Raw genomic sequence first — 27,084 nt, forward strand, 5'->3', positions numbered from 1 at the left:
CAAAGAAATGGAAGTATATAAAGAATGAAACACTGAAGTAATGCACTGATTGCTCAGCAATTCTTAGAGTCGGCAGCTATAATGTCCTTGGCAGCTCTGTTAGCCAAAGCATACACAGTAGCCTGCGGATGGCAAGTGACTGGAAGAGGGAAAGTGCTAGAATCGACAACACGGATACCACTCAATCCGTTCAATCGCCAGTTACTGTCAAGAGCCTTTCCGATAGCCACGGTTCCCATAGGGTGGTGGAAAGTGTATGTCTGAGACTGGATTGCAGCCCAGATCTCCTCGTCAGTGGTCAGTTGTGTGGTAGGGAAGACCTGGTTGACAGTGACGGCTTGAATTTGCTCGTTTTGGGTAATCTTCATCAACAGCTTGTATCCAGCAATGATGGCGGCCCTGTCAGCCTTGGTGGCGTAGTAGTTGGTGTAAATCAAGGGATCGACGGTGTAGTCGGTGGTATTAATAGAAACATATCCAGAGCCCTCGGGTTGGACGAGACTAGCCCAGGTAGTAAGAGCGCTACCGTCGGTGGGAAGGAAAGGTAAGGAAGAGAATTCAAAGAGAATGTGAGGGCGGTCCTCAGGCAAGGAAGTATAGTAAGTGCCATTGATGCCATCCCAGGTCGAGTCAGGAAGACGGTAAGTACCGTATATGAAACCGTTGTTAGAACCGAGGATTCCAGTGCGGTTGGCAGCGTAGTCGGTTTTAGCTTCGGCATTCACGGTAGCGTTTTCGAACCATTGGTAGAGAGTGAGAATCTCGGGGATGACGTCAAGCTCAATGATGGCAAAAGCGTGGTCACGGAGGTTGGCGCCGACGTCAGGGATGTCCGCAATGACTTTGATTCCAAGAGGTTCCAAGGTCTCCTTCGGACCGACACCAGAGAGCAAGAGAAGCTTGGCGGTGTTGATGGCACCACCGCTGACAATGATCTCTTTACCCTTAATTGTAGTAGCAACACCATCAACATGGTAAGTAACACTCACAGCGGTGGTACCATTAAAGTTGATCTTCGACGCCCAGGCGTAGGTAAGAATTCGAACGTTGGAGCGGTTTTCAATCAATGTTCCAAAAGCGGTACGACCATAAGAACGGGTGCGATTAACAGCAGTAATAGAAGACAATCCTCGATCAAGACCAATTCCGCTTCCATCAGTCAAATCGACCTCATCCAGACCGAGCTCAGCTTGTAAAGCATTGAAGAAAGGATTTTCAAAACCAGTCAAGGTACCGACACGGCTGACTTCTAACGGTCCGTCACCGAAAGCAGAAGTATTGACGACCTGATCGTAGTCGGCATTAGGATTTTCTGTGTAGTGGCTGACTTCGAGGAAGTCCTGGAGGATAGAATCCCAGGCGAGACCGTCGTTTCCGGAAAGAGTTGCCCAGTCATCGAACAAAGAGGCAGAGCCACGGCAGTAAGCCATACCATTGACTCCAGAACCTCCTCCTATGGTGCGACCTTGTTGGAGAGCAGGAGCGTTTCCGCCCAAGTTGTCATCGGGCTGTGCTGTGTAATTCCAGTATTGTTCCGTGATAAAGGGGTACATGGCCGGAGCTGCAGTATGTTAATAAATTTTGTTCACAATCCAGCAAATTTGCGATCGACTTACTGTCAACAGTGACATTGTGAATACTGTCAGGACCCGCCTCAATAAGAACTACGCTCTTCGTTCCATCTCGAGAAAGCTGCTCAGCTAGGACAACACCAGCAGGACCAGCACCGATAATGACATAGTCGGCAGTGGTGCTAGAGCCGTGACCGCCGTGTCCGTTGGAATGATCGTTGCCCTGACCACCACGAGCAGCAACACCTGCAGCAACAGCTGCGACGGCGAGCAATCGAGCCCATGAGAAGACACGACCCATCGTGATCGTATCAAGATTTTGAGTCCTTTTATATACAAATTGCGTTCTTTGCACGTTGTAAGAAATATCTAGAATAAAAAGCAAAGCGCGGGTCTTTCTACGGGCTCAGGCTAGGGGACTATCCGGCATATAAACAAATTTCCTCGTTTAAATTGACCTGATCTTAATTATTTTTACCTCTTTGAAGAGCTAGAGCTGGCTAGAGCTGACTAGTGTAGCTTAGATTGTAATACGCAATGCATAGAGCATTGGGCTGGAAATGGTAAAGCTTCGGAAATTACTACAATGATCATATAAGATTCTTACAACACAGCCCCCAAAGTTTAAACCACGAGGACTTGTTCCAGTCATAGAATGTCCTATCCGACTGCGGACCTGCAGTGAAATAAGGGGTTATCAGGGTCAGGAGTAGCTCGAGAGGCCACACGTGGTTAGCTAGTGGGGCCATGAACCCTGTCGGATATCGGCGTTCTAGAAGCTGAGGAGAAAAATTCTCACCGTTCGTTACCAAGATGTGGATGGTGACAGCTGATGAATGGAGACCTGACGTGAGTTTCCCTGTGGGGTGCTGAATGCTCGCATGGAGTTTAAGGGGCCTGAGTACGAGGTACATGAGGAAACAAAAATTATGAAAGGCGACTCGTAATTGAGAGGGCCTGCATAAGTGCCCAGAGTTAGCTTCTCCGAGCTGATGGGTTAGTTTAGTAAGAAGTGTTATTTCCACGGATCCAAATTCAGTAATCTTCAGTTGCCGGCGTTTCGGGAATCGGGGCTCGGACGCTCACGTGCCCTTGCTGACCACCGAACAAGTTGACAAAGCAGGCTGGTTTTATTATGTAAGTCAATTGTTGCATGGAGAGCATCGATGGCCGGAATTTTCGCTTTTTGTCCGTAACAGGAGCTTCAAAACTATATTTGTATAAAATATCGAGTGTAGAGTTGTAATACTAGAACATCTGACATCCACCATACTTCCAATATACTAATATAAAATTATAGCACTTGCTAAAATGAGCGGAGACAGCAAACTTCGGTTAGAAGCTTGGAAGGCCCTTTCAAAATATCTTCCCGGAATTAATGAAGATCAGGAATATTGGTGGAAGTTAACTGGTCGCCATGTTGCTTCCCTATTGGAGGCTGCTGAGTATCCTTTAGAGAAGCAGTTTGAGTGTCTGTTGTTCCACTATCGCTGGACGGTAAGCTTGAGGACCCTATTGACTATAAAATACACGTATACTAACAATAGGTATGGAAGGTCCCTTACATGGGCCCCGCTCCCGGACCAGATGGCTTGCCTACTAAATGGAAGTCACTGCTGTCTCTTGACGGTTCTGCCATCGAGTATTCGTGGAAATGGAACACCAAAAGCTCTGAACCAGACGTCCGTTATGTTACCGAGCCCATTGGGCAGTTTCCAGGTACAGAGTTAGATCCTCTAAACCAGCAGGGTCTACGTGAGCTTCTTCAGCGCTTCGGATCAGAGACATCGGAGAACTTGAACATTGGCTGGGTCAACCATTTCTTCGCCAAGTTGTATGATCATGACAATTCTAAGTATATTCAAGAAGCAGCAGCTGGCTCTCACATGAGCACCGCTACCAGTGTTCAGCTCGGTACTGAGTTCTTACGCAAGGGTACTGGATTCAAAACTTACTTTTTCCCCCGGAAGCTCGGTATTGTCGAAGCTGTACCAACATCTCAATACGACGACGCCATTGCTCAACTTGATGTGGAAGGAAAAGACTACTCTGCCCGCAAAGCTCTTAATGAGTTTCTCACCACCAACCCGGAAGGCAAACTTCTCAATCCTTTCTCCCTCGCTGTTGACAATGTCGCTCCCGAAAAATCACGTCTTAAGTGGTACTTCCATACTTTGAATACAAGCTTCAAATCAGTTCGTGAGGTCATGACTTTGGGTGGAAGAATTACCGGTATCGATAAGCAACTAGAAGATCTCATTGAGCTCATCAAGGCTACCGCTGGCTTACCTGATGACTTCCCAGATAATGCTGAAGTGCCTCTCCCGGAGAAGTCTCAAGTTTACGACGATTCTGCCAAGGAGAACTTCGGCGAACTCGAAAAAGTGTTGACTGGATACTTGTACTACTTTGACATTGCTCCGGGTAACAAGTACCCTGAAATAAAATGGTTCATTCCTACCCGTCACTATGGTCCCAACGACTTGGATCTGGCCAAAGCTACTATCAACTGGATGGAGAAGCATGGACGTGCAGGATACGGTCCGAAATACCTAGAGATGCTCTGCAACTTAGGCGAGCATAGACGGTTGGATGAAGGAAAGGGTCTTCAATCCTTTGTTAGCTGCCTTTTCAAGAAGGGTGAGTTAGATATTACTACGTACCTTGGGGCTGAGGCTTTCCMCCCAGCCCGCAAGCCGAGACGCTCCAGTCGGGGCACTCGACGACGTGGCGATGACTAAATGCATGAATAATAAGTCCGAATGTGTTTCATAGTTACAGGTTATTTTATGATCTAAGCTTTTGGAAGTTCAAATAGATTTTCATTTATCTTTCATGTGTCGAAAGAGTTTTACGTTTATTCTAGGAACTGCTACCACGATTCCTACATCCCAATAGATATTACGTAAATATAGTATTTCTGGCCCACAAGTTGCGAATTTGATATCACTGAAATGTCAAAAAAGGAACCACCGAACTTCACATCACCCCTTACATTAAATACATGTAACATTTGGTGTAACGGCACGAGCATCCGATCAACAAATTCTTAATAACTACTGTGTCTAGATGAGGTGAGGTAAATTGTTCTACACTACCATACGGTTCTTCAGCTTGTCGTTCTGGACAATGTCATATCTCATGGACTCCAGCTCATCAACATCCCATGTGGCGCTCAGGTATCGGCCGCTCAGCCAAGCCCGCTGTCCTTTGGTCAACCATACAATGAAGCCAGCAGCCAACTCAGGTGTGTCAATCAGGACTGTTTTGATATTAATTAGCCCAGCATACAGCCCACTAAAGTCTTTCAAGGTGTTAGACCTACATTCAGGAAGAGCAATTCCTTTTGCCAATGTGGTTGGTACCCCACCAGGGTGCACCGCAAAACAGTTCACTCCTTGCTGTCCATACTCCATAGTCACAAATTCCGTAAGTCTTGAGATAGCTAGTTTTGACACTCCATACGCAGAGGAACCGGGAACGGTAATGTTTGCTCCAATGGTAGTCAAGTTGACTACATCCACTGAAGTACCCTCTTTCCTTGCTGTTTCGACCAACAATGGCAAAAAGGTTTTCATCATAAGGTAGGTACCTTTCACGTTAACATGAAACGTTTCCCAGTAGGCATCATCGTCACTGTCAGCCAGTGGCGTCCAGGCACAGCTTGTACCTGCATTATTGACCAAGACATTGAGCTTTCCCTCTTCTTCACTAGCAGCCTTGAGCACTGAATTGACTTGTTCCTTGTTGCATATATCAATTGAAAACTTCCGAACTCGGATACTTGAATTGATGTTCTTGATGTCGTCCTCGAGGGTATCAAGCTCTGACCCTGTCCGGGCACATATAATGATGCATGCTGGGCCACTTTCGGCGTATCGCAAGGCAGTTGACCGGCCGATTCCTCGTCCAGCACCAGTTATCAGCACAACTTTACCCGGCTGAGACAAGTCAGTTTTGGTGGGGTCGGTGCTGATGCCAATATCATTGTGCAATGTCTTAGTAAAAAAGTACCCAGAAAATGCAGGAATCGCCATGTTTGCAGTATAGGTGGAGTTTAGCGACCGAGTGATCAGGTATTACAATGTTGATCTCGCATGCAAAGTATGAGAAGAACCTTCAATCATGCAGTAAGTATTTCAACAGCATCGGTAACCTTGCCTATTCAGTCTATTCGGTCGACACCGAGCCCCTCCCAAATCGCATACCGAGCCCTCCTCGCCTTGGCTTGTATCCAACGGGCGGCGCCCAATAGCACTGCGTGAGCAACCCCGAGAACAATCATTACTAGCCCTACTCCCGCATTCTGAGGCATGCGTAATTTAGTTTTTGGGGGGGTAGCCTACCCCAATGAGAAAGTGCACCTTACAATTTCAGCTTCTTAGATTCACAACACCTTACCCTAATGCCGAACCACATGCTTCACCAGGGAGACTCTATCATCATACATTATTAACCAAGTAGATGGAGCATAACTATGAATAGTATGATGAACGAAAGCCCACTCAGTAATTTTCGAAGCTAGACAATTCATGCGATACCATGGAACATTTCTTGAGCTGAGTATCTACAGATGTGGGCTCAGTTCCGATCAGTCCGATGAGTGTTGCCGGAGGTTAACTGTTTCGGAGATACTCAAGTAGTGCTATGCAAATAGAAATCTTGTATATAAACTTGAAAAGGTGATCACAGTCTATTTCACATACCATAGGCATTAATTGAAGCACTACACAGCCTCAAATTCCACACATTGATATCCGTCGCAAAAATGTCAGCTGTGACCCCGATCCAGCTCTCTCCAGATCACTTGGGAATTGTTCGCGCTCCAGTAGACATCCCGGCTGAGTCGTTAGAAGCGTGTAACAAGCTTCTTCAGAAAAACCATGAGGTCTACCACATGTTTTTCCGTGACACTGCTGGTCACAATCACATCGTTCACAGTCTTTTGACGGTTCTTGCATTGGGAGCCACTCCTCGAGAACTACAAGATCGCTACGATGACGGGACTCCCATCCAGCGACCAATCCCCGAAATTGACAACGCATTGCTCGAGAGATTATCGGATGATGAAGTTCTTTTCAACACCATTGGCGAAATTACCCAGTACCACACATTCTTAGAATTCTTCAAGCGCGAAATTGCCGCCAATGGGTGGAAAGAAATCACCCAAAAGTACGTCTTTGCACGAAACAAACTTGCGGACAAAATGCTTGCTCGTATGTACGAGGGCGCCTACCACCCAATTATCCACCTCGGTCTGGGTATAGAATTTCAGTCTGAAGCTATCGTCGCTGAGGCTCTCGCTCAAGCTGCTGCTCACGACGATGCTAACATTGGTAAATTGTTTTTGAATGCGGAACAGGAAGCCACTATCGTGTACCCAACAGCCAAGCCCAGAACTATGATTCAATTAGTCGACGATATCCGTAACAACGACGCAATCCGCACTGCTCCTCAATGGACCGACTTCGGCTTCAAGATGCGTGACGGTATTGTCGGTCGTGCTTGCGAAGAAATGCAGACCGTTGCTGCCCAGTTCCGCATTAAGCCCACTGAAGAAGACCTTGAACGACGAACAGCAGAGATGATCAGCACGGTCGCCTACTTCTCAGGTGCAGCACAACGTGAGGGTCGGAAGCGGAAGATTGACTTCTTTTATATGCACTGCGTCACCAGCAGTATCTTCTTCACCGTCTTGATACGCCAGAAATGGATCAAGCTGGAAGACCGTATCCGTCTTGTCGAATGGAAAGCACGACTTGACTTGGCGTGGTATGCGGTTTCCGGGTCAGCACCACTCGATCCGAAGGCCATCACTGAGTACTCCAACCCGGAGAGCGATAACCTCGGTTGGGCCGACTTATTCAGCGCCGTCAACAAGGAACACGATGACGGTCACGCTGCCAAATACATTCGAGCCCTCAAAAATGGCGAAGAAGTCTCCAAGCAGTACGAGAAAGGTGAATGGGAGGCATACTTCCCCATGAAGGGCGATATGTGGTTAAAGCTGGCCAGAATGTGCCAGGACACCACGAAGAATCTTCCCACTGATCTTAAGTGGGTGCCATTCACTGGCTTTGAGCAACCCTGGAAGAGACCTGATTTGGCAAACTAAAGCAAAAACGCCATTTACCAAGAAATCTTTCGGATCATATGTATCTAACAACGCTTTCACGTATAGTTTACGAATGGAAAATCTCATGTACTTCAAGAATTACGATATTTCTTTCAGAGATAATTTGATTCTAGAAAGAAGGGGCTCTATTTGAAATGCTTCTCCTGCTTTTAACAGTTTACATATGTACGTGTACAATTGAAAATGATCTCACCAGGCGCGTAACTAGTAATGTATGGAGACTCGGCGTATGATTTTGATGAAAGTATATATACCAATAAACAATGAGAAACTCAAGAACAAGCAGATATCTGTAAAACACACTATGAAGGACCAGTTGTGGGAAGATATGGGTGCAAGAAAGGGAAAAAGTGTCTCATCAAACCCATCATAATGCACATGGGGGTTCCTCGTGGAAATTTTGCACCAACACCGCGGGTCTTGTTCACTACACCAACATTCATTCCGTCGTATCGTCCTTCCTCATCTTGTGCGGCTTCAATCATACCAGCTGAGAGATCGAGGTAGCTAATGAAACTTTCTTCCTCATCCAGAGTCAATGTGTGACCGCGCTGAACGTCTACTGACAAACCAGCGGGCTTAATGAAAATAGTTGAAAGCCAGTCTGACTGCGATCTCAGTAATTTCTCGGTGACCATCAGATCCTGATAGACATGTGAAGCGGCGGCCAGCATGATAGGACGGAACCAGCCTGGCATCTTGCGGGCGAGGTGGTCGTCAATAGTAGCAGAACTAAGCAAAACCAGTTTTGGGAGCTTGAGTCCTGGACCAGATTCGGTCTTGATCTTTTCTAAAGCTTTGATCACGGTTGCGGCGCAGTCCTTGCTAACACGGCAGCCAGGAACATTGTCGTTTGTCGTGACTGTCAGAAAGACTGCCTTGGTGTCGCGGACACATTTGACCATGACATCGACGTCGTAGATGCTGCCTTCAATTATCTCGACTTGTTTGTTATCGACAACTTGGGGGAGCAGGCGTTGTAATTTGGCCTTGTTACGGCAGTAGGCGCGAATTTTGTTTTTTGGTGATTGGAGAAGATTTTCAATCAGGGCAGAGCCACAGTTTCCTGTGCTGCCAAGGATCGCGTAAGTACTCATGTTGATACTAGTATGTATGTTGAATGTGCAAGTAAGAAGTAGAATTCGCAAATGCTATCTAATGATCCTTGAACTCTAGACTTAGGAACACAACCTAATACATATCTATATCTAAGCTGTATTGTTCTAATTCGTTGCACGCTAATATCTAGCCCCGACTTCGCCGGGACACCGAATGCTGCCTTTCTAAGCTTGTCGGAATGCGATGCTTGGAGTGTAACGGATCTATGCTAAAGTAGGCCTAGACTCTTGGATATTAGGTGTCTCAGTCTTTACGGCTCTTTTTATCCCGTCATATTCATATTAAGTTCCACTCGAGTATTGCACCTATCCCTATACAGAGTGGTTAGATCAAACAATTGTCAATAGTGACTTTTTATTTCCCTACTGTCGGAGCTAACAGATAAAGCAATGGACAGTTTGAACTCCTTCTTGATCGGCTGTGTACCTCGTTTCACCATGAAAGTCTCCATTTCTTAAGGATAAACTAAAAAGACTACACAATTTAAGAGAGAAGCTGGTTTAGCATCTCGCCCAATTAGTGAGATTTATGAAAGTCGGCGATGTCGATCCCTTTGAAACAAAATTCCTCAGGTTGACGGAAGCCTCTACTCCTAGCCCTAAGTCCTAAGAATTATGAATTTTATTTACAGGATAATGGTAGACATATTTGCAATATACTTTTTGTACTATTTATGAACCCGAATTGCTTGAGTCTATGTACATGAAGTTAATACGTTTTCCCAGTGTATATACAGCAAAAATATTTTTCATCGGTCGTTCTCACTCTTTGCAATCAGTACATGCCCAGATCCTCGTTGTCTCGGCTCCTGCAAGCCCGCAGAGTTAAGGATCGCTATTGAGGGCCGCACTTAAGAACGAGCAGGGTAGGCGGAGGCGTTGACACTGGCCCACTCACTACCCAGACGGTTGAAGATTTGGACCTCGAAGGGCTTAAGGAGCAGGGGCTCCACGGCAGCGCGGTAGGGCTTGTAGTAGTCCTTCTGGAGCTGGCTCTACATTTGGAAGAAGCATCATTAGTCAACACATGTATTGTATTAGTCAATCGTGGCTGTCAGAATCGTATTACTTACACTCATAATGTATTCGGCGGTACAGTTCCAGCTCTCGATGAGCTTGAAGACTCCGGGGTCTTTCTCGTCGTAAGAGATCTCAAAAAAGAGGTTCAAGGGCTCAGCCTTGACGGCATCGAAGGTGGGCTTCAAGGCAGTAAGGAAAGCGTCCTTGTCCTTGGGGTCGATGGTGATGGTAACGTGAACAGAGATACCGGCCATTTTGATTGCGGGGTACTAAATGTACTGTTGAAAGATGTTGTAGTGAAAATAGAGAGGAGGTTTGATTAAATCGACCCGTAGTTTATGTCATGGTTTGAACTGGAATGTAGAAAACAATACGATCAAGCTGTCCATTTTAAATACACTAAATGGCTTTATTGAACATTCTGATGCATAACTACAGCAAAAACCTCAACAATGCATTATGAGTGTATTCACAAAGTTCGAAGTGATAGACATGTCGGGGGGCGCATAAGTTTCAGCTGTAAGTTTCACTTGTATATCGGAAGGCGATCAGTCGGAAATCGGAAATTTGTGTATGCACAATTTTGTCTTCGGAGAGTTCAATTTCTTCCCTGCAATCATCTAGCTGCTCGGTTACCTAATACTATCTATTAGGCTCGCTTACTGGTTGAGTTTACATCGGATCCCAACTAATACTTCCAGAAAGATAATGTCATCTTTTCATTCGCCATTCCGACGTTGTGCAATTTTATTCTTGGGCCACAAACCCTAATCAAGGCTTCTTGAGACTAATGCTGCGATTTTCCGACAGTCACTTAATTAGGTTCCCATTCGGTAGATTTGTTTACGAATACAACTGAAGAGCTTCTATTACAAACAAGCCACAAATTCTGGGCAGCTAGAAGGACTACGCAGATAACCGGCCTCGTTCCACAATCTAAGTGCCTGATGGTGTGGTAGTAGACGTCGGCGTCTTAGATCGGGTCTGATTGCCTGACTGATGTGATCTAGTTAGACTAGGAGTTGTTAAGTATCTACTAGAGTAGTATAGAATAAAAGGACAAAGTGCGGCATATCAACCGATTCTAATGTTCCGATTTCCACTGGTGCATACTCGTTCTACATTGTCAACACTTATTCAGCCACTGGATTTGCTTGGAGTGTAGATCGTACAAAAATGGAGTTTCAACTTACTCAAACGACTGTAATTGCATCGGTATGCATACTTGCTGCCTTAGTTGCTCTCACTTATCGTGCAATTCTTCCAAAACCTATCCCAGGTATACCTTACAACAAAGCCAGTGCCTCACGGATCCTGGGCGATGCGCCAGATGTAAGTAAGACTTTCTTAGCTACAGCATTACCGTCTAATACATGAATGTAGATCATTAAGTATCAAGAACAACATCATGAAATTTGGTCTTATGTCCGAGAACTCGCTGCAGATCTCAAGTCCCCCGTTATTCAGATGTTCATGCGTCCATTTGGGAAGCCTTGGGTCGTCATCGCGGATGCTCGTGAGTCTCATGATATTCAGATGACTCGGAAAGATGAGTTCGATCGTTCCATGATTACTGGGGAGGTCTTTGGACCTATCTTTCCTGAAAACCATGTCTCGGTATGTCTGAAGCTCTCCGCATCCCATTGAATGGTTACTTTACTAAATGATAGATTTTACAGTTCCCTATTGGCGAAGCATGGAGATCGCATCGCCAACTCATTAAGGACACCATTTCGCCATCATTCCTCAACGGTGTTGTCGCACCCTCCATTCACGTAAACACACAAGACCTGATCGCAATCTGGAAAAAGAAAGCAGCTATTGCCAAAGGTCGACCGTTTAACGGTGACAAGGATTTGTCTCGAACTGTGGTTGATATCATCATTGAAACCACGTTCGGTATCAAAGCCGAAGCACTGAAAGTCCAGGAACAGCTTCTACACCAAACTGTCCTTCCAGCAAGTATTGATCAGCCCGTCGACTTCCCCGCTGCCGAAGATGCCGAAGCCTTCACATCTATTCGTGACCTGTCAGACAGTGTCCAAATTGCCATGGGCTCTCCCGTCCCAACTCTCTCCCTCAAATTCGCCTTGGCTTTCAAGAAGTCGCTCATCTCTGCCAGGAAATACACCGACAAGATGATCAACGAACGTCTCCAATCTGCATGGCGAAAATTTTCCGGTGTCGAAGAAAAGGGTACCGTCAAGTCTGCCACTGATCTCATTGTTCAACGCGAAGCCCAAATGGCAAGAAAGGAAGGCCGTGACATAAAAATTGATACCCAGGTTATCAAGGACGAACTCTTCGGTTTCTACATGGCTGGACAAGAGACAACCTCTACGACCCTTTGCTGGGCTATGAAGTATTTGACGGCCAATCCTGATGTTCAAACGAAATTACGCACCGCTTTGAGAGAGGCTCACGAAAGAGCTCACCGAAACGGCGGCCTCCCTTCTGCTCAAGAAATGGCACAAGCTGATGTTCCTTATCTGGAAGCGTTTATTCAAGAAGTCCACCGTGTCGGAAACTCCGTCAGCTCTATCGTCCGCGTGACTACCAAGGATGCCGTCGTTCTTGGACATGTCATCCCCAAAGGAACTGATGTATTCATGCTCACCAATGGACCTAGCTATAAAACTCCGCCCCTTGTGATCGAAGAAACTATTCGTAGTAAGACCAGCCGTGAGAATAAGGAGAAATTCGGTGTTTGGGATGATAAAAACATCGGAAATTTTATCCCGGAGCGATGGCTATTAAAGAATGAAAAGGGAGAAATTGTATTCAACCCAAGTGCTGGATACACCCACCCTTACGGAGTTGGACCCCGTGCTTGTTTTGGTATGTTTTCTCTGCTCCTACCTTACTCAGCACAGCTAATGCATTCGAATAACAGGTATGAAATGGGCTGAGTTGATGTTGAAGTCAATCATTACAATTATCGTGTGGAGCTTTGAGTTCGAGCCTTTGCCTTCAGCTGTCGCCGACTTCAAAGCCATCGATGTCACTACCCATCGAGCAGAATTCACGTATATCCGACCAGTGCCAATCCAGTAAATTGTACTTCACTAGTGGAGTAGGAGGTTGATTTGCAAGATAGAGATGACCTAGAAGTTTTATAATGTATGAAATATTGATCTGAATTTGTGAATTATATAAAATGCTATGTCCGATATTTCCGGATCTAGTCCTTATATGTCTTAGCTGTATTTATTAATAAGCCGAGCCAGAAAGAAACATCATTGGCTAGTTGACTAGGACAGGAGAGAGACAGGACTTCTGTTGTTTCTTCGTCTACCCCTCCATCTAGTTTTTGACAATAGCTTTGCTTAATCAGACAGCTTTTTATCATTTATTAAGAACATTATTTCATCGGAAATCTCAGCTCTTTTTCTCACTTGCACAAACTACAACAACTCAAAATGGCTGCGGCAGCAAAGAGGCTTGTTTTGATCACTGGCGGTACGTTTAATCAGTGGGTTATTTACCCTACATACTTTACTGACAATATGCAATAAAAAAGCCAATAGTGGTATTGGTTTTGAGCTTGCCGCTCAGCTCTTAGCAAAGGGTACATACCATGTCTTTCTGGGAGCTCGATCGGCCGAAAAGGGAAACGCTGCTCTGCAACAGCTGCGGTCTCGTAACTTGCCAGACAGCGTAGAGATGCTTTTGCTGGATGTCACCAAAGATGATTCTATTGAGGAGGCTGCTGCTAAGGTTCGCAAGCAATTCGGCAAATTGGACATCCTCGTGAACAATGCAGCTATCGCGCCAATGGAGGGTGGCACGTTGCGTGAGTGCATGCGTACCGCGTTCGATACCAATGCCACTGGACCTTTGATCGTTACCAACGCCTTTGCGCCTCTCTTGAAGGAGTCAAAAGACTCGCCTAGGATTGTCAATATCACCAGTGGAGCAGGCTCCATCACTTCTCGTCTCAACAAGAACTCGCCTTTGTATAAACTCCAAGGCCACCAGTACCGAGCTAGCAAAACTGCCCTCAACATGATTACTGCTTGTCAGTATGTAGAGTACGAGCCTGATGGAATCACGGTTTTGCTTTACGATCCCGGTTATACCGTCTCGAACCTCGGCCCCCACAACAAGGCGGAGTTTGGTGCGAGAGCGCCCGTTGATTCAGTTATGCCTTTGATCGATGTAATTGAAGGAAAGCGCGATGATGAAGCTCCTAAGATATTGCACAACACTGGTATGTACGAGTGGTAGCTTGGGTAATGGTCCAGCCAGTTTGTGACTTTTGTGTCATTGGTTATCTCAATCCATGTCTTGACAATAGAAATCTCAACCCAAGTTGAATCCAAGCATGCCTTGCTGCAATTGTTCTCTAATGTGACTATTTATCAGTCCCGACAGATTTCTTTACGATCAATCGATTGAGAGATACTAGAGCAAGGTATATTGAAACTGTTGGTTTTATGACCTATATAGAACTTACAATTATAACAAGCGTATCATAATCTATTGTCAATCACCATCGTGTACTTTAGATCTTTGCGATAGTAGAAAAAAGTTGTACGAAAACCAATTTGACATGAAAGCTACTGGGTGACTGTTAAACGACCTGCACATGTCAGGTACTAGCTGAAGTCTTCAATACTGACATACGTTCTAGCGTTCCTCCAAACCCAAGAACAGTCGCCACCAATACAGCAGCTCGCTACAACATAGCCCCAGCTTGGAACAATGAGCTTTCTTCATGCGCGGGCTCTGAATGGTGCTGTCGGGCAAAATAAAGACTAGGCTTACAACTACGAGTCTACGACTGGATGTGACATTCGATTCTTTCAGCTAATTCGTGACACATCGGTATCATTCGGACTAGACTAACTATGTGACGCTTCTAGAACTAGTAGTCGGTCGGAACTGGGGGAAACCCAGCCTGTCAGGTAACGTAACAGAAGTAGATAAGGCCTAAGTGGTAAGATCTCCGGGACTCGAAGATTGTTTATTCAATCTTCAAACTTTTCCTCTGTACTGCATGAACATAGAGGTCAACTCTTCGTTCTATACACATCCACAGAAGATGGAGGAAGAAGCACAGCCTGGGAAGAAGCAGCACAAAGGGGGCTACCGCCAGATCAACAAGGCGCTTAATATATGCGCCTTTGAGGATTATCTTGAGGCTCAACTCTCGACTTTACCAGAGATTGCTGATGTCGAACAAATAAGTCCACGAGTGTTACGAGTTTTGGGTCAAAACGCTGGAAAGGTAGAATCTTTCAATAATAGAAGCGCGTGAGAGATGATTTAATGACTACTATTAGTTTACCCTACAAGGCACGAATACATACATTGTCGGGACCGGCTCTCACAGACTCATTATTGACACCGGTCAGGGTATCCCAGAATGGGCCACTTTACTATCATCAGTTCTCGCTGAACGCAACATTACTCTTTCTCATGTTCTTCTTACACACTGGCACGGTGACCACGCTGGCGGCGTGCCTGATCTACTCCGCCTCTACCCTCACCTTAATGACTCCATCTACAAACATACTCCCAGCAAAGCACAACAGCCTATCGTCGATGGGCAAGTCTTCGAGGTCGAAGGCGCCACGGTGAGGGCTCTCCACTCCCCCGGTCACTCACACGATCACATGTGCTTCATCATCGAGGAAGACAATGCCATTTGCACAGGCGACAATGTACTTGGCCACGGTACCGCTGCTGTTGAAATGCTGAGCCTGTGGATGGACTCCCTACGTCTAATGCAAAAACAAGAATGCAAGATCGGATATCCTGCTCACGGTATGGTAATCGAGAACCTCCCGATCAAAATCAGTGGAGAATTGGCATCCAAGACAAGACGAGAAAAACAGGTGCTCCAAGCATTGACCAAAATTAAGAAAACAGCTGGCTCAGGAAAGGGGGACGTTACCGTCAAGGAACTTGTTACTACTATGTACGGGGAAGGAATGGCCGATGAGGTTCGACACATGGCGATTGAGCCATTTATGGAAGAAGTTTTGCGGAAGTTGGCAGAGGATGGTAAAGTAGCCTTCACAGTCAGGGGAGGAGTAAAGAAGTGGTTCAAGATTGCTTTTGATTGATTAGATACCTGGAGAGTACGGTGAGGTTGCTCGTACTCTCAATCCTGCATTTCATGATAACGCATTACATACACTACCTATATTTTTTGCAATTCAATTTTTCATAGAAATTACCACTTGCCCTTGCCGGTTTACTGAACAACTTTCATTAGGGTTACCTAACAGAATTAGGATCATATACGTTGTAAAACATTCTGTCCTCGTACATCTGTTGTAATTCTGGGCTAACGAATACTACCGAGTTCGTACAACATGATAGTTTCGGCCCCCACTTTTTGGTTCAAGTTTACCTATCATGCTTGCATCGACTCTACACTACCGCAAAGCATAGTTTACTAGTGCCTACCTCTTACCGAACAGATATTACAGGCGAAACCAATTCCAGTCTACAGCATTCAATACTAGCTATCAACTGAGGGAGACCAAGGTGATTTTTGGCAACACTCAAATTCCTAGGTCTAGGGTACCTTCGAGAATGCTGACAATACAGGCTGAACTGGTTTTTCTAAGTTACACGACAGTTCCAAGGCATTCAGCCCAAGTTTTTCACACTAACGTGAGATTCCGCTAGGATTTCCGTATTAGGAGATGTCTCGGGAATCGGACGTCGTGAGTATCACTGTACTAGGGCTAGTCTTAGGGCAGGGGATCGGATGCCGACACTTTATAGATGACCAATCACGATGAATTTCAGGGTGGTAAAGTCATCGAAATATTACCGGAGACGCGTGCTGTCACATCCAGCGTGTGATTGGACGAAATATATCGCAGGCTCGTATTGGGGCTCGGGGATTAAGCTTATCGGGCTCCCCACGAAGACCCACCACAGCCCCTGTTGATTCCCCACCATAATCCAACGTCATACTCACTGCCACACAGCCCTAGCGGCAATGGTACGTATTGCTTCTTTTTTCAGTTCTGAAAGGGTAGCCAACTGATGTTTGCGATTCTAATGCAAAAAAAAAAAACAGGGMAAGCCGTAGAATTCGAATAAATTCAGAATACAGATAATTTCATAGATGAATGAACAGTCATCCTTGCCCGCTTATCAACAATCATTGATGTGACCTATGCCGGTTGCATTTCAAAACTACAAGATGTCACTTGACCAATCTATCGAGGATAGTGAATAACCATGTCATCTATTTCTATTTAGTTTATTCAACATAGGAATTTGATACATAGCTCGTGACTTTTGTCATCCTGCCTGTCAGTGAAAAAAACATGCTTTGGCCAGGATAAACAACTAGTAGGGTACCACATCTATAAAAATACTCAACGCCTCTGGCGTTTTATTTCCAGAATAAAATTTCTAGCTCATTTGGCACCACCGTCAATCGTGATGGACTTGCCATTGATCCACTCGCCCTCTTTGCTGGCAATGAAGGCAACAACATGTGCGATATCCTTGGGCCATCCATTGCGGACCAATGGAGAGGCATGTGCAGCCATCTATTGATTGTCAGTTATTAGGTCTTTTAATTATAATGTAAATCTTCAAGAAATCAGGATTACTCGCCTGTTGGAGCTCCTCGGGGGAGTACTTTTCGCCACCTGGAATGTAGTGGTGCGCAACATCGTGGAACATGTCAGTGACTGTGCCACCGGGTGCCACAGCGTTAACGGTAATCTTCTTCTTCCCGGCATCCTTGGACATGATTCGCACAAAGGAGTCAATTGCACCCTTGGAACCAGAGTAGATGGAGTGGTTCGGAACACTGAAGTCCTGGGATGTGTTGGAAGATGTCAAGATAATCCGACCACCCTCATTGAGGTGACGGTATGCCTCACGGGCAACGAAGAATTGGCCACGGGTGTTCAAACTAAACACGCGGTCGAATTCTTCCTATATCCAATAGATGATATAGTCAGCTATCAGATTCTCCCATTCTTTGGTTTCAAAAAACACTACATACCTCGGTCACATCTCCGAAGTGTCCAAAGCTCACGACACCGGAGTTGCTGACAACAATGTCGAGTCCACCGAAGTGAGCAACGGCATCGTCCATCAGCTTAGCAGTCTCTGGGACGTTCCTGACATTGGCCTTGAAAGCAACGGCATCGGTTCCAAAGGACTTGATCTCGGCCACGACTTTGTCTGCCGATTCTTTGGAGTTGGCATAGTTGACAACAACTTTCGCTCCACACCGGCCAAGCTCAGTAGCAATAGCTGCGCCGATCCCTCGTCCGGAACCGGTAACCAGAGCGACTTTGCCGTCGAGGCGGTAAGGGATATATGGAGCAGACATTCTGAATTGTACAGGGGTAGTGGTTTTTATGTAAAAGGGAATAAAGTTGTGAAAATGGTGAGTAGGTTTCAAGCTATTCTTGCTAGTTTGTTAGTAGTCTTACATTGATAATGCCACTTATATATCTCCAATTATCGGATTTACAATTTTGGTAGTTCGCAGTACCGCTTATTGTGATCGGCCTGGGTACTGTTCTTAGCCGATCTCAGCTAGTAAAACCTGGATACGCCGGAGCCCGAGTAAATAAAACTCAGTAGAAGGCTGGCCCAACACATCCTTATTGATGATATTCACGTGGTACAATCAATAGTATTGGGGGAAGTCAAAGTGATAATGCTGGGAAAGAAAAGTTTGAAGGAGCTCGCTAATTGCGGAATATCCGAACATGCGGAGACTGAGACCAAGACTGACTGAGCTTTTTCAAAGCGGAGCTTCAGGAGGTAAGGAAGAATCAGTCAATTTTACAAGTACTTTAGAAAACAAAGCTAGTTGAGGTTATCAGCATTAAGCAGTTATCAAGATAGAATTTTTCTTAGTTGAAATGTGACTAATATAAACTTCATCTTCGATTGTAGATTTGATATGAAATATAATTTTACACCCTTAAATACCTACATTAATGCGGTCTAGGAAAGATCTGAAAAGTCCGCTAACTCTTGTAGTAGGAATTGATTTCATCTATACATGCCTTTCCATAACTTCATCGTCGAGAATACCCTGCTTTCTAAATATAAAATCCATCAGTCTGTACCTCAGAAAAAAGCATCTTGATCGGAACAAGGAGAAAATGACTGTAAATTATCGAAGTCGTAATCCCTGTCTATTAACGAAAAACTCTCAGAACTCCAATGCCTCGCTAATTCAGTGGCTTCGCAAGCTCTCCACAATATTCACAGAAAGGGCTCTCAGTCTCTTGCGCAGATCCACTACAATCTGGTCCAATGTTACCGCAGACAGCGGTACAGCGAAGTCACTATCTTCGGACTTGTAGCTTGATCCCTGGGACGGTTCGTTGTTCAGCCGTGTTTCGTGAGCAATCTGTAATTTCAACTTGGCTGACAATTGATTAACTAAACGTTGTACACGGTGTAACTCGCTCAATACCAATTGTGCCGCCATGCGATCCGCATCAGCGCCTTCGAGGCAGTAACTACCCACAACAGTGGCGTCTTGAACTACCATCTCGGAATGAGATAATTTTCGCGAGTGACTAGTGCTTGGCTTTGAGATTCCTGAGATGTCTTCGTGCGTTGGGCCCGCTTTTGGCGCTGCTGCTGCTGCATACCAACCGAGCACTTTGAATACAATCAGCGACATTATTGTCAAAAGGTAGCCGTCGTGTGCACATGAGCAGTTCAACATCGTACTAATGGCTTCTATAGTGTCCTGGTTCTTGGAAATGACTGTTTGAATGTTGGGTGGGGAAGTGTTTGATTGCTGCTGTTGTTGTTGATGATGATCGAGATCTTCCATAGCCGAAGCGAAATTTGATGTTGGGTTAGGAAAAAGTTGTTTCATGAGTCCAAGCGCTCGCACCAAGCAATAACATAGGGTGTCTGCTCCTCGAGTGCTGTTATTACTGCTTTGGGTATCGAATGGAGAGTTTTGGTTATCTGAAATTGAACTTGGCTTCGAAAATGCCGAAAAATCTGGGACGCCATCCTGGAATAGATGGAAGTTTTCGAATAGATTTTCAGAGCTGTTATTGGATGTAATATTACTTCCAGTATTGCCATCAAGAGAAGGGGGGAAGAAATGTGACTGGCCCAGAATATCACTGTCACTCAATTCCGGGAGAGAAAAGGAGTTGGGTGTGGCAAAGAACTCATCAAGGTCAGTGGATAAGTCTGTCATGGAGCCAGCCATGGGATGATCCGCGGGTGATAGCATAGGTTGTGGAATGTCAAGAGCCGTGCCTGGCGGTCGAGGGGAAGCTTGGATAGGAATAGGTGATCCATGTGCGACTGTACCGGGAACACTGGTTGCAGCTGTGAACCAGGTAGTCCTTGGAGGCATAAATTGAGTCACATTCAAGGGTTGTGGTGGCGGCGGTGCACTATTGCTTGGAGATGCCCGGTTACTATCAGTGGTGCTGTTGGTATTTCTATTGGTATGCTTCCTTCCTCCACGTTTTGTCGCCAAGTATTCACAGGCAATTCCACGCTTTGCGCAACGTGCACATGTTGGCTTTTCTTTGTTGCACTTCAGCTTGGAAGCAGCACAGGCATGACAGCTATCTCGTAACTTGGGCGCTGCAGGTGTCGGTCCACGACCTTTAGTAGAGGCAGGTTGTGCCCCAGAAGGGGATCGATGGTCTTCCATGTTTATGAGGTGTGATGCAATAGGTTATATGGTGGATATCTAAACAGAAATTGAGAAAAAAACGTTTCACGGAAAAGGAAAGCCAGAGCTACCACCAGACGATATATGCGGAATCTGATCGACTTTCTTGACATCCTTCAGGGCTGACTATAAGCTCTTTGGATTACCAGATTTTACCACTCGTATTCTCGTAAGTTTAGTCTAGGCAATGCACAGACCTTGCCACTTACGGTAGCTACCACTCTGCTCTTTGAAAAAAAAATAAACTCTTAGACTTTTCGCCCCTAGTTTTTTTTCGCGTTATCTTCTCATATAGATTTCCAATCGAACCGGCCAATAATACTATACATACGTATACCTTGGTTGCATAACGAGGGTAGTATAGACTCCACGTGCAAACTTAGCCCCCTACCTCTGGGTACTAGACTAAGAAAACTATTACTTCAACTGATCTAGACGGTGTATCTTATTTACAGTTAGAGTAGTGGAGTGTAGTGACCCAAGATCATTCGGTCAGGGGCTTCCTCATGGCGTGAAACTAATAGGATTCATGGTTTGTAATCTTCTTACTGAAACTGGAAGTAGGGAAAGGGCCACTCTGTACGGAGAAACAGTAGCTGAAGATACACGTTTGATTGAGCGGCCACCAATATAATTAGATCTGTGAGGTTATGTCACTAAGTACGAAGTACATCCTCTTACTAACCAGTTCATAATAGCGGTGTTGCTCACTCTAACCACAAGAGGACATACGGGACAATTTTAAACAAACCTTTTCATCAGATAGCTTGATCAGCCTACCGCAAATGAGACTAGTATGGCTTGATAATCTGAAGGTTTTGTATATTGATGATAGGCCGTCTTATGTGACGCGGTAGCGCTTATGTTGTCAGCTGCGTTTTCCTATCTGATATTAGGCAATATTGATTTAATCGCATGATAGTATTACAGAGGATCACAATAATCGTAAATTATACATGCTGCTCCCGAGGTAAGTTTCATTCATACGAACACGGGGCTGAGAGTGACTTTCTCATCCCCAGCCATGAAGATCTCTTAGTAATAGGATGAAAGCATGCAGCAACTATCTACACTATACGAGCATCGCGAACAGCTTTCATTCGGGAGGTACCGATTTTGAATGGTAGGTGGCGACTCCGTTCTCCACAAGACGCGGGGCAGACTCAGATTGCCTAATCTACTGTAAGAACTCCGTATTGACACTGATACTACAATTGACTAGTAGGTACAAGAGAAGCACTGAACTATGTATGTAGTGGGGGCAACGGGGGTTGTTGGTCATGTAACATTGGACATTTTCTGAGGTCGGTGGACATCCGATATGAAAGGGACTTGGCTAAAATGATGAAGAATTCTTTATATTTCCATCAAAACTTGAATTAATGAAAATGTACGTAGGTGGAAGACTTCAAGATAAGCCCGAAAATAAGCCAAGCTTCTAGCGGTATGTATCGCAAGCATGCCAAGTTTGAGAATGTCAAGAAACACAATTATTTCCTGTATGGTGCTAGTAATACATATGCACTCCGATCTAAAAGGCTTGTCCAGGTATATTTCCATGCTATTTACGTGTTGTTATAGAAAGGACTATGAACTAATTGCAAGGATCGGTAATCCTTGCTCGCATAATGAGCTTAGCTGGGTCTGCATAGATGACAAGCCAGCCATTCTAAACAACAGCTGAATTCAATACACGGCTACTGTCGCGACCCATTTGTGGTAATACCCGAACGTCAGAGCACGCACATCTTGAGATAGTTGGCCGGGTGGGTTTCAAATTGAATTGGATCGGACAGGAACCAGTGCGTATCTGATTCGTATTGCTTTTGTAGGCTACTGAAGCCATTGCTTGATATCCTACAGCCTGAAGAAGATGCAAGAATTGAGATACGTACGGAGATGCGGAGGTGGTAACAGGTTAAAGTTCCGACCTTACAGCCTTTCCCGCCCCCATTGGTACCAAATCCCCGACCTACACGAGACGTATCCTTGTTGGTTCGTCGGGTGCTGTCCTTTGGATGATCATAGACCGTGTGGCTACATAGCCCTGGTGACTAAAGGCCGCTAGGTGACTCCCAGTGGAGCCACTAGCAGAACTGAGGCTGAGATTCATCCGAGCAGCCTCGAGATCTCATAGGAGGAAACATGTTTAGTGGCGTGGCATTGATCTGTTTAATCTTGTGCTTACTCTTGACCCACAAGCCGCCGTTCTAGATGTCACCTCATCCAATCCGGAATGCATACGCTCATTCTGACTAACTGGAAATGCTGGTCGCACTACACCTTAGTTGCAGGCCGAATACGACTACAAGACTCATCACCCTGGCCTATACAGGCCTGTCGCCCCAGGTTATTGGGTCCAAACAAGTTGAAGCAGCACGATGCATTACGTGGGCGATTCAGATATCAGTGCTTAAGGTTCACGCCGGTCCAGTGTTTAATTGATAAGAAAGGGTTCCCGCCCGTTATTGTTGTTTAAGCTGGATTGAGGCGGTGTTAGTCGTTATTGTGCGTATTAAGCCCACACGCAATCTATTGTGTGTTTACCCAATTGAGATAGGTCGCTCCACACAATATATTTTAAACGAAGCACATGATAAATTACAACGTATTTACAACAATGTCAGTGGCCTATATCCTTGCCACTAGGATTGCATGAGGCTTGGACAACCACCTTAAGCGCATGCTGTGTCACGCCCAAAGCGTCAGTACGGAGAATACGTTATTTATAACTTGTCCGTGTATGAATAGGAACTGCGTTGATTATGCTTAATACGAACCACCCACGGCTCCGAGGCTGCATGAGCTGACTCATGTTCTGTTGATAATAAGACTGCATTATCTTACACGGTGTTGTAGAACTTTTACGAAAACTCACAAAAGTTGGGCAAGCCTACACTCGACTCGCGAAGAATAATCATTGAAAATGTACCCCGCCAATGCGTGTCCGGAGTAAAAGCCACAGCTACGTCGGAGGGAATTAAGCATAAAGGTGATCAAATACTTATCCCCCACTTGCGACAGTCACTCATACTACTACCAATGTAACTGCCCATCAGTGATCACTTTTACAGTGATTTGGTTCGTCGGTTTGTATACGAATCAGTCTACCAGTAAACTTAAACATATGAACAGCCGGGCGCTTTTAGACCCTGAGTGGGCATTCATTGAATCGACCCTTGGTGAACTTTGTCTCATTTGGCATCGCTTGACCTCTGGCCCATCCAGTACGTAATCATTAATTTTCCCCCATCGATCCATATCGTACGCCGAGGATATGTTAGTAGTAGCCATACTATTAATATAACAGCGCAGTGTATTCGTATTTTTAACTTTGTTTTGCTTCCATTTAGGTCAATGTGCCGAACGTCAAAGCGTTAGAAATTCCTTCTAGAAACATACTACTTTTACCAATATCTGGTCACACGTACCTACGTAGTCATCTATTTCATCGAGATCAAAGCCCTGTACGAAATACAAGGTATTATAGCCAAAGCGTCGATAGTAGTATAAGATGCTCTTGACAAACGATGACTATGCCAAGCTAAGTATGGTTCAACATCAAGTTAATCATATCGATATCATTCCAAGCTTCAAGCGCATGAATCATGTTATGACTGAGGAAATCAAACCAACAGCGGAATTTCTTTTCTCGGACATGTTTGATCCTTCTTACTGATTAGCCCGAAGAACAGCCCTTTTGGTGAAGGAAATTTATGCAAATGAATTCTTTACTAATAAGAAATCATTTCACTAACCTGGCTCTTGTCACATAGCCAGGCTGAGCTGCCGGGATAGCTTCACTTTGTCAACTACACGTAAACCGTTGTGAACTCCGGCCCGAACGATCAAAATACGTTAACGTAGAAAGGTACCTCGAAGAATGAGATACACTGAGTCAATGTGTATCACGGCGAGAATTCCTCAATCAGAACAAGCTTGTAACTCTAATTGAATTTTGACACAGACTAAGCTTAAACATAGTACACGATTTCATGTGGGTGAGAAGCCTAGGCATGATTCAGCCTGCCAATTGTATGTCCAGATTAGGATTTCGAATGGATCAGTTGAAAGGGACCGTACGAAAAGCACAAATATAGATTATCATTGGTATAAAGGTGTGCTACACGGAGATCCATACATGCTCTTGATTTGCGACTGAACTGTCGACATATTATGATTACCACATCGAACAACTCCATAACCCCGTTGACTGTAATACCGTGCTTTTGTTCGTGTATTTGGCCGCTTTCAATACGAACCTTCTTTCAGCAAAATACATACATGTAGAAATTCCGAAAGATGCTTTCTAACACCGAAAGTCGGAAAATTCCAGAAAGCCGAGAACGAAATAGCTCCGAATACAGCGTTCCATTAGGGTTATTTACAAAATATAAACTCATTACTAGGCGATGGTCTCTCAGACAGCCTTACCACATTTGGATGGATATTCGGCGAGTGATGCAAAACCTTACCAGGTGCCGTGTAATTGATCACCGAGCGTTACCCATGTCGTGCATAGACGTACCTATAGAGTTCGAATGCAATCAACAGCTGAGCTTTGATTATATAGACTTTATCAAACTGCCACATGTAGAACAACAAATTTCAATTGCCTTGCTATCCATGACTATATTCATCCTCGAAGCCTATTCTGAGATTTCTAAAGATGTCTACCAGACGAGAGTCATACCCAGTTCTCGCAAGAGACCATAAAACTCTCCCCGATCGATCGACAATTACCCTGTCAGAAATTGATCAAGTCATTCCGGGAAATCATACAACACCGTGCATGGTGTATCCATTGTCCAACGTGACGTTGTCCAAAGAACAACTGATCAGTAATTTGCGCTCAGGCCTCGAGAATGTATTGACAAATGTCCCACTTGTGGGCAGTGTGCTTCATGAGACCGCGGAGGGAGGGATTTGCGCTCTTCGCAAAAATCASGAGCCGATTCAACTTTATGTACACCATCTTGATCTAGACCTGAGTTTGCCTTCCTATCAGTATTTAGAGGAGCACAACTTTGATCCAGGCTTCTTCAACGACAAGGGATATCTCTTGACACCCGAGGATATTAATGTTGGCGGCTTCCGTCGCGATGAAGGCTGCCCCGTAGCTCTTTTCCAGGCCAATTTCATCCGAGGCGGCATAATCTTGGCATTATCCTTCCATCACATGTGTGGAGATGCCAAAAGTATCGACAATATCTATGTTTACTGGGCTGCTAGCACCAGGGCAGCTGTGGAGGGAAAGCCCCTGCCCGTCTGGGAACCCAGTCTGGATCGGACGTATTTCAATGCAGCATACACCCCGGGTGCTGCAGAGACCGAGAAATTGAAGAAGAACATTCGCGGATTTACATATCATCCCATCAGCAAAGACGATTCTGGCAAGCTTATCAACCCTCCCGAACGACCACCAACCAGCAACAAAATTTATCGCATTTCTGCCGTGTCATGCGCCAAGCTTAAGGAAATGTGCAAGCCAACCGAAGCTGGAAAGTTTGTTTCGAGCTATGATTGCGTTTCAGCTCTGACTTGGCGATGCATCACTCGCTCACGAGTCCCCTTCTTGGGCATTGACGTCGAGAAGACAGAGTCAAGTTTCTCCCACGCCGTAGATGTCCGAGGCAAGTGGGCAGGACAGGTCTCTCCAGACTACGTGGGGAACGGATTTCTTGTGACACTCTCGGACTCGATCCCTTTGAAAGAACTTATCCAAAGCTCCAATTTGGCTCGTATCGCAGAGACGATTCGTCATTGTACAACATTAATCAATGAAAACTCGATCCCAGACCTGGTCAAGGTACGCCAGGGTATTGAAGGCAAAGAAGAGATGCGCTGGATCTGGCACCCGCAAAACGTTGTGGGCACTAGCTGGACTGGAATGAGAGCCTATACCGAATATGATTTTGGATTCGGCTTGCCCGTGACTATTAGGCTCCCACTACCGGCGTTTGAAGGCGTCTTTGGGGTAATGCCAGCGACCAGGATCGATGGTAAGATTGATGGGCTTGAAGTATATGTTGTGCAGGAGAATGGCTGTCATGAGCGCTTAGCCGCAGATAAAGAGTATCGCAAATTCGCCGATCTCCTCGGCTGACGTTGAGATATTTTTGGCCACTTTACTGATCATGTATACCCGAGAGTCTTCCAGTCCTTAAATTTTGTCAGCAAAACATTAATACGTAGTTTCCATGATTTAGCTCCAGCTGTACTGGTAAATAGTACTTCGCTGACAAATTTAGATTTATGAAATGATCCTGATGTAGTATGGTTTACGAACTCCCGACCATAGTATTTGACTTCAACTAACATGTGATCTACCATCTAAGATATCCACGAAGCACGATTGAATCACTTTACGCTTTACGTTATGTTGCAAGCCTCTAAAGGCGACACAAACCCTATTGATCATTGTAGCACGGAGCCTTGATTTATAGTACATGTCCATGTCTACATCAAATTGTATGGGACACCAGTTAGTCCCTTACCAAGCTAGTTTAGGAAGGAGCGTGCGGTGACCGCCCCGGAATAGTACACACGGACCTAGGACAGGGAACAGTTTCTTAG

The 27,084-nt window shown here is 45.2% G+C and overlaps 12 protein-coding genes across 12 annotated transcripts; 6 read left to right on the plus strand and 6 right to left on the minus strand.

Annotated features, from left to right (window-relative positions):
* Positions 1 to 53: 53 nt before the first annotated feature.
* On the minus strand, positions 54 to 1,872 carry BHQ10_003410 (uncharacterized protein; the record flags this gene model as incomplete). Its single annotated transcript, XM_040875664.1, has 2 exons — positions 54 to 1,561; positions 1,617 to 1,872. The coding sequence occupies 2 exons, from the start codon at positions 1,870 to 1,872 to the stop codon at positions 54 to 56; spliced, it is 1,764 nt and encodes a 587-aa protein (XP_040731914.1).
* Positions 1,873 to 2,882: 1,010 nt separating this feature from the next.
* On the plus strand, positions 2,883 to 4,312 carry BHQ10_003411 (uncharacterized protein; the record flags this gene model as incomplete). The annotated part of the gene is made up of 2 exons (XM_040875665.1): positions 2,883 to 3,068; positions 3,119 to 4,312. 2 exons carry the CDS (start codon positions 2,883 to 2,885, stop codon positions 4,310 to 4,312), a joined length of 1,380 nt encoding a protein of 459 aa, XP_040731915.1.
* Positions 4,313 to 4,660: 348 nt separating this feature from the next.
* Positions 4,661 to 5,608, minus strand: BHQ10_003412 (uncharacterized protein; the record flags this gene model as incomplete). The annotated part of the gene is made up of 2 exons (XM_040875666.1): positions 4,661 to 4,833; positions 4,897 to 5,608. The coding sequence occupies 2 exons, from the start codon at positions 5,606 to 5,608 to the stop codon at positions 4,661 to 4,663; spliced, it is 885 nt and encodes a 294-aa protein (XP_040731916.1).
* A 731-nt stretch (positions 5,609 to 6,339) lies between these two features.
* BHQ10_003413 (uncharacterized protein) lies at positions 6,340 to 7,686 on the plus strand (the record flags this gene model as incomplete). Its single annotated transcript, XM_040875667.1, has 1 exon — positions 6,340 to 7,686. The coding sequence occupies one exon, from the start codon at positions 6,340 to 6,342 to the stop codon at positions 7,684 to 7,686; it is 1,347 nt and encodes a 448-aa protein (XP_040731917.1).
* Positions 7,687 to 8,009: 323 nt separating this feature from the next.
* On the minus strand, positions 8,010 to 8,804 carry BHQ10_003414 (uncharacterized protein; the record flags this gene model as incomplete). Its single annotated transcript, XM_040875668.1, has 1 exon — positions 8,010 to 8,804. The coding sequence occupies one exon, from the start codon at positions 8,802 to 8,804 to the stop codon at positions 8,010 to 8,012; it is 795 nt and encodes a 264-aa protein (XP_040731918.1).
* An 872-nt stretch (positions 8,805 to 9,676) lies between these two features.
* BHQ10_003415 (uncharacterized protein) lies at positions 9,677 to 10,099 on the minus strand (the record flags this gene model as incomplete). The annotated part of the gene is made up of 2 exons (XM_040875669.1): positions 9,677 to 9,820; positions 9,899 to 10,099. The coding sequence occupies 2 exons, from the start codon at positions 10,097 to 10,099 to the stop codon at positions 9,677 to 9,679; spliced, it is 345 nt and encodes a 114-aa protein (XP_040731919.1).
* Positions 10,100 to 11,021: 922 nt separating this feature from the next.
* BHQ10_003416 (uncharacterized protein) lies at positions 11,022 to 12,899 on the plus strand (the record flags this gene model as incomplete). Its single annotated transcript, XM_040875670.1, has 4 exons — positions 11,022 to 11,177; positions 11,229 to 11,462; positions 11,516 to 12,683; positions 12,739 to 12,899. 4 exons carry the CDS (start codon positions 11,022 to 11,024, stop codon positions 12,897 to 12,899), a joined length of 1,719 nt encoding a protein of 572 aa, XP_040731920.1.
* Positions 12,900 to 13,264: 365 nt separating this feature from the next.
* BHQ10_003417 (uncharacterized protein) lies at positions 13,265 to 14,072 on the plus strand (the record flags this gene model as incomplete). The annotated part of the gene is made up of 2 exons (XM_040875671.1): positions 13,265 to 13,304; positions 13,366 to 14,072. The coding sequence occupies 2 exons, from the start codon at positions 13,265 to 13,267 to the stop codon at positions 14,070 to 14,072; spliced, it is 747 nt and encodes a 248-aa protein (XP_040731921.1).
* Positions 14,073 to 14,889: 817 nt separating this feature from the next.
* BHQ10_003418 (uncharacterized protein) lies at positions 14,890 to 15,916 on the plus strand (the record flags this gene model as incomplete). The annotated part of the gene is made up of 2 exons (XM_040875672.1): positions 14,890 to 15,075; positions 15,131 to 15,916. 2 exons carry the CDS (start codon positions 14,890 to 14,892, stop codon positions 15,914 to 15,916), a joined length of 972 nt encoding a protein of 323 aa, XP_040731922.1.
* A 1,317-nt stretch (positions 15,917 to 17,233) lies between these two features.
* Positions 17,234 to 18,165, minus strand: BHQ10_003419 (uncharacterized protein; the record flags this gene model as incomplete). The annotated part of the gene is made up of 3 exons (XM_040875673.1): positions 17,234 to 17,368; positions 17,514 to 17,762; positions 17,833 to 18,165. 3 exons carry the CDS (start codon positions 18,163 to 18,165, stop codon positions 17,234 to 17,236), a joined length of 717 nt encoding a protein of 238 aa, XP_040731923.1.
* An 861-nt stretch (positions 18,166 to 19,026) lies between these two features.
* BHQ10_003420 (uncharacterized protein) lies at positions 19,027 to 20,487 on the minus strand (the record flags this gene model as incomplete). The annotated part of the gene is made up of 1 exon (XM_040875675.1): positions 19,027 to 20,487. The coding sequence occupies one exon, from the start codon at positions 20,485 to 20,487 to the stop codon at positions 19,027 to 19,029; it is 1,461 nt and encodes a 486-aa protein (XP_040731924.1).
* A 4,813-nt stretch (positions 20,488 to 25,300) lies between these two features.
* Positions 25,301 to 26,614, plus strand: BHQ10_003421 (uncharacterized protein; the record flags this gene model as incomplete). The annotated part of the gene is made up of 1 exon (XM_040875676.1): positions 25,301 to 26,614. One exon carries the CDS (start codon positions 25,301 to 25,303, stop codon positions 26,612 to 26,614), a length of 1,314 nt encoding a protein of 437 aa, XP_040731925.1.
* Between the last annotated feature and the right edge of the window lie 470 nt (positions 26,615 to 27,084).

Source organism: Talaromyces amestolkiae (genome assembly GCF_001896365.1).
Source record: "Talaromyces amestolkiae strain CIB chromosome Unknown scaffold5.1, whole genome shotgun sequence".
Taxonomy (NCBI): Eukaryota; Fungi; Ascomycota; class Eurotiomycetes; order Eurotiales; family Trichocomaceae; genus Talaromyces; species Talaromyces amestolkiae.